We start from the raw sequence: 8,952 nt of genomic DNA on the forward strand, positions 1-8,952 counted from the left end.
ATGTTTCATAATGTAGATACTGCATGTGTGGCATGTTTCATAATGTGGATACTGCACGTGTAACATGTTTCATAATGTAGATACTGCATGTGTAATATGTTTCATAATGAAGATACTGCATGTGTAACGTACGCACCAAGAAAGGACGTAGCTTTCCAAATAAAATAACCAAGACCCACTACTTTTAGAAAACTGATTAGTTTGACCAAAATAAAAAGTCTAAAAATGTAACAGTACAATAAAACAAAAGAGAAACAGGAATTGTTTTATTTAAGCCAATTAAACTAAAACTAGTAACTAAATGTTTTGTTTTCTTTTCTTTTAGTGTCACTGAATGTTTTAGCAAAACCTACCCTTCATAAAATATAAACACAAAACACATAACAGTAACCTTTTTTTTTCCATAAATGTAAGTTATGTTTACCGGATCTGATATGTCTGGGTAACTTGACGAAATTTGACACTCGTAATTGTACAAAATATTTACTTCATCGTCCGATTCTTTACTGCTCGTCATTTCATTTTCCTCGTTTGTAATGGTTTCTTCGCCATCGTTGATTTCTTGATCTTCTGGTGGAGTAGGTGAGCTTCCTGGGGTCAATACCTTAGGGTCCAGTCGAAGGAAAATGTAGCCTGCCTATTTTTTTTCCGCGTGGTTTCGTTTCTCTGAAAATTTACATTAGTATAAAGTATTAATATCAGTTCAATACCCATGGGCAGTAGAATCAGAGGCACTGAATCAGGTGCTCGTAAACCTTAATTTTTACATGGGAGAAAAGTATCCCCTTAAATAGAGAACAGACTAATGTATAACTATGAAGGTATGTTGTTGTCACAGTTCAATGGTCACAGTTATCACAGCATAAGATGCCCATACCAAATTCAAGTATGTTTCACTATCTATGTTCACACCAAATGAATACTGCAAAGAGTTTTACTCACCAACAGTTCACGGAATGAACATATAACTGATCAACTTATAACCCACAATGTAGTAGTTTACAGTTGAAGTAACATACCAAAACATTTTAGATACAGCAAAACTAACTCCTTGATTCTACAAATACACTAATCTCTTATATTGTCCTTTCACTGTTTTAATTATCCATTCAATTACAGAACTCCATTAAATTTAAAGATTTAACATTAATTTTTTTTAAACTATGTATTGTTATTGTTACACTTCTAAAACAATAACACTAACCATGACCATGGTTGTGAACACATTCGATATCTGAAACTTGTACTCAACTACACTGTAAAAAAACAAATTTATATCAAACACAGATATAAACAGAAATTATGCCATAAGAACCAGAGAAATAAACTTGTACAAACTACGTTAAATCCATAAGAAATTAAAATTTACTTTCATCAATTCCAGTATTATTAGAGATGAGTGGATGCAAAGGCGTGTCATCACTGCCTGTGTTATGAGAGACGAGTTGAAGCGAAGAAGATACGTCATCACTTCCAGTGTTGTTGTAAACAAGCTGAAGTATTGAAGACGTGTTATTAGAGATAAGATCATGGGAAGAAAGTTCCTCTAGCACGTCATAGCATTTTTCAATTTGAAAATCTGTGTGTGGATCAATAACACTGTCAAATGACTTAACAGGCTGTTCCTTGGCCAGTAGGGCCTCAGCATCAAAAGTCACCTGTTCAACCTCCAATCGTACAGTAGCCATCCACACGAGCAGCTTTTTTTTTGTCACAATGATTTTAAGCTACCAAAACTCAGCATGGTGCAGGATAATCACCAAGATATTCACCCGTTCTTCCACTGACACTCCAGAATTTTCTGAAATGAAAAACAGAACAGCCCCTTTATTATATCTATAAAAACATTATCACAATATTTCTAATGTAGGAGTTCTCAAACTATGGCATGCTTAGCACTTCAGGTACATGGTGCTAACATCAGTAGCACTCAAAAAACTTTGTCAAATTATGGAATCTATAATAAACACAACTTCATTTTCCTGCATATGCTCAAAATTATTTTTTTAAGTTGCATCCTTCACCCAGCACCTGCTTACCAATGTTTCCTGCCAAACTTCAAGTTTTCCAAACTTCAACCTGTGTTTAAACTGACAAAAATCACACCTTATTTTTCAATTGTGCTGGAGAAAAACACATTTTACGTGCAAGTTTAAATGAGAAAAACACATTTTACGTGCAAGTTTAAATGAGAAAAACACATTTTACGTGCAAGTTTAAATGAGAAAAACACATTTTACGTGCAAGTTTAAATGAGAAAAACACATTTTGATTCACAAGTTTAAATGATTAATTTTAGCTGTAAGATTTCTGTAAATGTAGACCTGGGTTTGTAATTCATAAAAAAAAGTTTAAACAGGAAGGCTGTGTGCAAGTTTGAGAACCACCATGTCTAATGAACACTGAAATAGTGAGGTGGATATACTTCAAAACTAACATCAGCATTTCATGAAAAACTTCTGTAAAATCAGATGAAGAATAAAATAGTAAACATTTACATATTATATTAAAGTGAACATTTTCTACATGAACATATCCTAGTGACTTAGTCAGTAATAACAAAATATATATAAAAATTATCTTTAAGTCTTGCTATGACTTATTTTCATATATCTTAGCAAGTAACTGACAGACAGTCGCCCAGCTAAATATATGAAGATCTTGGAAGATTTATCTGACAGTTTCAACATGTTCGAAAGAAACAAAATTTAGAAGCAATAAGTAAGGGTTATGTAATAACATTGATGGCAAACATATGGAGCTGTTCCTTATCTCATAACTTTTATAAGGAAGTTTGAACAAAAGCACTAATTTACATGTAATGACCAGATGCAATGTGCCTAAATAAGATTTGAACCTATGACCCTACTACCTGCTAGTACTGCAAAACCGACCCTAACATATGAGTTACCAGTCCAAGATCCTAGTAGATAATTCTTTAATCTGACTATTATGTGCCCCTCTATTGATTTTAGAGAGCTTCTTTGTACCAGTTATTCTTTAAGGGGTTTATTTCACCATGTATATGTATGGTATTTGTACGAGGTGTCTTTTACTCACCATGTTATGTGGGATCTTAAGAATGAGTAGAACTGATATACAGTCACCCTGCAATCCAGTTCATCAGTCTTTCCATAACCCTTACACTGATGTAATTTTCTAAGGTAATCTTTTGTGTCACTTCTATGATTTTTAAAATGTAAGAACGTAAACTACAAACCAAAAATATTCTTAAAATAACAACCAAACAACAACAACAACAAATTAGTAACAAAGTTTTCTTTTGGTTAATCTATGTTGGCTTTTCAGATATTTCACTAAATGACCTAGTAAAACATCTTTTATTAGACTAGAATTTTTCACACTACCAATGGAAAACTGACTGACCTATAATCTATGGGGAAACTTTTATTATCCCTTTTAAAACAGAAGTAACAATAGCAACTCTTCAATTCTCAAGTATCTTCTGCTGTCCACTACTTTACAAAACTGAAAGAAGCTTGCATACTTTATCTTTGACCTCTTAAAAACCTTGTTTGGTCTTGATTCTTAAAATGCTTTTTGACCTCATCTCTTCACTTTCCTAACTACAACCAAAGGATTAATACCTATACAACTCAGTTTAATTCAAGTGCTTCTAGTGTTCATGGTCAGGAATGTTGCTCATATTCCCTCTTGTGAAAAAATATTCAACAAAAACTTTACCATGTCATCCTTGAAGAACCTTGTCCAACACATTTAACTTAATTTACAACAATCATTATGTCATCAATCAGCTGTTTTATCTTTGTAAGCCCTCTTAAGGCTATTCATACCCAGTTTGCCTATATTTCTACAAATTTCTAACTTATCTGTCAATTTAAACTTCATAAGGTTATGACATTTATTCCTAATGCCTTGATTTTAGTCTCTGGTAATGCAATGACATTGTCTTCTTCATTTTACTTTTCCAAGAACCCACCTATCTCAAAGTAAAAACAATTCCTTTTTAAAAATTTCCCAAATAATCTTTTAACTCCTTATTCTAACTGACTAATGAGAAGTCTTGTCTTACCAAATCACCTTTTAACTTTTTATTCTAATTGACTAATGAGAAGTCTTGTCTTACCAAATCACCTTTTAACTCCTTATTCTAATTGACTAATGAGAAGTCTTGTCTTACCAAATCACCTTTTAACTCCTTATTCTAATTGACTAATGAGAAGTCTTGTCTTACCAAATCACCTTTTAACTCCTTATTCTAATTGACTAATGAGAAGTCTTGTCTTTCCAAATCACCTTTTAACATTTTATTCTAATTGACTAATGAGAAGTCTTGTCTTACCAAATCACCTTTTAACTCATTCTAATTGACCAATGAAAAGTCTTGTCTTACCAAATCACCTTTTAACTCCTTATTCTAATTGACTAATGAGAAGTCTTGTCTTACCAAATCACCTTTTAACTCCTTATTCTAATTGACTAATGAGAAGTCTTGTCTCATGGTCTTAAAACTGGCTTTCTTGAAATTGGGAACTGAAACTTAATTTTATCTCAATGAGTTGTACAACATTAAACCTAATCCTGCAGAGGTTATTTCAAAATGTTCCCACAACTTAACTCTTGCAAACTTACTATAACAACCTTAACAATAAACCTACAATGCCATTAGTCGGCTGTTTGGTATGTAAAACCATCTTTAATGATACTTAAACAACTTTGTCACATTGTTTTTCATTTGTCACTAATCTGTTTTATGTAAGAAACTGATATTCTTTCCACTTCTTGCATTTTTAAAGGAAAATATCCAAAATCTTAACTAACCTCTTGTGCAGAAATTTATCAAATGCTTTCTACATTTCAACTGAAACAACATCAACTGGAATGAATTCCTCATAAGATACCCTAAGTTTTCCATGATCAGTAATACTATTAGGAAAGAAACCATTATTTAAAGCTAAGTAAGATACTACTTTTATTAGTGCCAATCTCTCAAATAGGTTTACTAAATCATCTCTAACAACATATATCAAATTCTTACCAATATCAGAGATTATGGGAATAAGCCTATCATTTTGCCAATTTTCTCTCAAACCTTTTATTTTTCATCAATAGTTGAACAAATTGGCAATTTTTTATTTAAATTTTTCAAATTTTAGCACAAATCTACATAAGAACTATCTATGTTAGCTATCCCTAATTTTAAACTGACAGACAATACAATAGGCAGTTGCTCTAAAGCAACCACCATCAAATGTTGGGCTACTTTGGAATGAACAGGGGAGATTTGAACATTACTTTTTACAACATGCTTGGTCCCAAAATGCAAAGTAAACTTCTACAACAACAACAATCAAATTAAGACCTCATGGGATTCTCAGCCTACAAAAAACTAATTATTTTGACCATGAATAGCCTCAGTCATTAAACAATACCTACAGTTTCAACTGAAACAATTCTCAAGAGAAATAAAAAATTTATCTTAAGTTATTTTCTGAAACAAATTTTTTCAAGATAAAAAATAATATAAGGTTGCGAGTCTGTTTCTTATAGCAAATCCACATCAGGCTATCCACTCAGTCCACCGAGGGGAATCGAAACCCTGATTTTAGCGTTGAAAAGTCAGGTGTTTGTATGTGTGCCTTTTCTTATATCAAAGCCACATTAGGCTACCTGCTGAGTCCACTGAGGGAAACCAAATCCCTGATTTAGCATTGTAAATCCGTAGACTTACCGTAATATAAGCTACTTTTCTTCTCCATCATTTGTTGAGCACTTCAACAAGATCTATTTTTGCACATTAATATACTTTATAAGAAATTTGATATCTTCAAAAAAACATCTTTCATTATAAATCACACTAAACAGTTATTTTACGTTGTTTTTCTATCAATATTTTTACCATAGTGTTCTAATAACTAGAAAATTTCACTCATGCATTTATTGTAAAAATGCAACTTGTTTTTTACTAAATGATATATACAAAGACACATTTGTTTATTTTTTTGAATTTTGCACAAAGCTACACGAGGGCTATCTGTGCTAGTCGTCCCTAATTTAGTAGTGTAAGACTAGAGGGAAGGCAGTCAGTCATCACCACCCATCACCGACTCTTGGACTACTCTTACCAACGAATAGTGGAATCGATCGTATCATTATAATGCCACCACGACTGAAAGGGCGAGCATGTTTGGCGCAATGGGAATGCGAACCCACAACCCTCAGATTAGGAGTTGCACGCCTCAACACGCTTGACCATGCCAGGCCAAACAAATACACAATGGCTTTTAAAGGCAGAAGCAATCAGTGACTTTATGACATGTGAACATCAGTTTTTGTGCCAATATTGCACATTTACAGTAAAAGTATTTGATTTGGGAATAAAATGTGTGACTGGTATGATAAAATGCAATTAGTGTTTCAAGGACTTAGGTTAAGTAAACTGTAGCATGCTTTAATATTTACACACTTACTGGTAATAAATAATAAATAGCCAGTGTTTTATGTAAAAAACAAAACAATTAAAGTGAAAAAATATTCCATAGATTAAGAAATTTTAGGTTAAATATAATATGTGGTTTTAACTTTTAACCATGAATAACTTCTCATGGGCACCATTACAATTTAGTTACAGCCCGTCCATTTCAATTACTGGTTCACACTTTCTTCTCTACTACTTTATTAATATACTTCAATTTAAACATAAAAAATATTTAAACTATTTAAATTATCTTTTTTATGATAAAAATAACATAGAAGAAATAACTATTAGCATTACAAGATCAACCACTAGTGGGTTAAAATGACAATATACTCTGATGAGTAAACAGTTACTACTATTTTACTTTAGACAATGGGACCATCTAAGCTTGTAATTATTAAAATACATGAATTATAAGAAACCTACATTTAAAACTCAATTTCTTGGTAAAAAAACACAATAAAAAAGGTACAATCTGTTGATAATAAATCTGAATTTCACAAAACATTTTTTTCACTTTCCAAAATATGAAACTATTTTCAGCTGAAACAGTTATATTCATGCACAGACTAACAATTCTAGACAAGTTTTAAAAAATTACTCTAATAGTTCAGATCTATGGAGAACAGGCAAGTACATACATTTAATACTAAGTATAAAGTTAAATCATTACCCAATCAACATTCAACTGTAATACTGCAAAAAACCTCATGATAATGGATGAATATCTGAAACTAAAACTATCAAACAGATAGCATAGTCCAAGAAATTCCTAAAAATAAAAAAATATTACAGTTTTTAATATTGTAGTGTAAATGGCATACTTTACAGCAATGTAACCATTAAACTCTATTTCTTACATTTATATAAATTATTCATGCTGACAATATAAAGTAACACAATTGTAAATTATTTTTTTAAAGGGCATTTTTTTTCAATTCCTATTTGCAGCCTTATTTCAATTGAAAAAAAAATATGCATACCATTTTTGTATTTAAGAAATATCAATTATTTTACATATGGTATTAAGGTTGATGACCTTTAATTTTAGAAATCTAAGCTAAGACTATGAGATATCAGATGTGATTATTTGGTTAATTTTATGCTTGCAAATAAGTTATAAACTACAGGTAAGAAAAATCATATTCATAGCATAAACAATGCTATTTATACAAACAATATATCTACCTTTTTGTTATTCAAAAGTTTATTTTTCCAGTGCCTATTAGTTTCATTTCTTGCTGTAGCCTATGATAACCGTATACACAAATCCTAATGAATTCAAACCTTTCTGTACAATTACTTAGTTATTGACAAACTCTCAAGTAACAACGTTCTACTCCTATTATTAGTATCACTACTTGTGATGATACTTAACAAAAAATAAATGTAAAGCATACGTGGCCAAGTTTCTCTTTCGCTTCAATTTAGATCTCAGTTCGACAAATTAGAAATGTCGGAATCTAAGTTCCAAATGTATAGCAGAACCAAAAAGCATCACAGTTTGCTTGCCTAAATTACAAATTTGAGCCTTCTCATTGTGTTTACATTCGTATCGTTTGCCCCGATATCAACGAAGTTTTCATTTAGAGTCTAATTTGACTGTAAACATTATTCAATAAGGCCTTAGGTAAGTAAAGGTTATGTCAAAAAATTCAATTTCAAGCTCAACACAAGTTTAAATTGCAATTAAACAAGACTGACATTCAATCATTTCATAGTGAAGACGATAAAACCTATTTAGAAGATCAATATAAAAAATACAGTACTTTTTATAAATATATTTAATAAATGGGCTTATATAACATCCTAATGATCAATCCTACACTTCGACTAATAGTAATACTATCAATACATCGCCTTACTTCTTCCCTACGTGGACATTCGTCAATTAATTTCTACCCTCTGGTGGCATATAGTAAGAACAAAAGAAGTAAAAAACACTGGCTGGTACTTAAAAAAATCGTTCAGATGAAACAGAAATAAAAACACTCCAGTTTTGTATTTAAAACTTTGGTTTTCTGTGTCGATTAATTTTTCTTGTAATGTGAACAATAATAATAATAGTTCATTTTATCCATTCTAACCGCGCTGGAATAACCTCTGTTATGTAATACATGTATAAAGAATATTAATATAACCATCATTCCACTGAAACCTGTTTTTAAATCCAAAAGCACATAAATACTTCAAATACATATTACTAGAGGATGTTGTCAAAAGCTTAAGAATTTGCAATACAAAATAGTCTAAATTGTACATTCATATCAAAATAAAATAAAATAATTGTATCATTATTTAGAGGAGCAAAACGTCTTTACATATGTTTATAAGCACAGGATTTATGTGCAATCCTTCAAACAAAAGCAATCAGAGAAATTGCATACTCTCATTCCACCGTTCATTTTTCAAAATTATATTCGTCATATATATAAATATAGGATCGCATCACATTTCGTCTTCGAGTATTTGTATGTTTTCTTATAGCAACC

General features: G+C 31.2%; 1 protein-coding gene and 1 pseudogene across 2 annotated transcripts in view; both read right to left on the bottom strand.

The window, feature by feature from the left end:
* Positions 1–636, bottom strand: part of LOC143257732 (uncharacterized) — a 21,940-nt pseudogene extending 21,304 nt beyond the window's left edge. The window contains exon 1 of the transcript XR_013031990.1: positions 425–636. The product of XR_013031990.1 is annotated as an uncharacterized LOC143257732 (transcript). The remainder of the gene's footprint in view (positions 1–424) is intronic.
* Positions 536–8,045, bottom strand: LOC143256221 (uncharacterized). The gene is made up of 3 exons (XM_076513121.1): positions 7,649–8,045; positions 1,370–1,801; positions 536–666 (listed from the first exon to the last, which is right to left on the bottom strand). Exons 2-3 carry the CDS (start codon positions 1,686–1,688, stop codon positions 638–640), a joined length of 348 nt encoding a protein of 115 aa, XP_076369236.1. The 5' UTR covers positions 1,689–1,801; positions 7,649–8,045; the 3' UTR covers positions 536–637.
* Between the last annotated feature and the right edge of the window lie 907 nt (positions 8,046–8,952).

This window comes from Tachypleus tridentatus, chromosome 7, assembly GCF_004210375.1.
Source record: "Tachypleus tridentatus isolate NWPU-2018 chromosome 7, ASM421037v1, whole genome shotgun sequence".
In the NCBI taxonomy this organism is placed as follows: domain Eukaryota; kingdom Metazoa; phylum Arthropoda; class Merostomata; order Xiphosura; family Limulidae; genus Tachypleus; species Tachypleus tridentatus.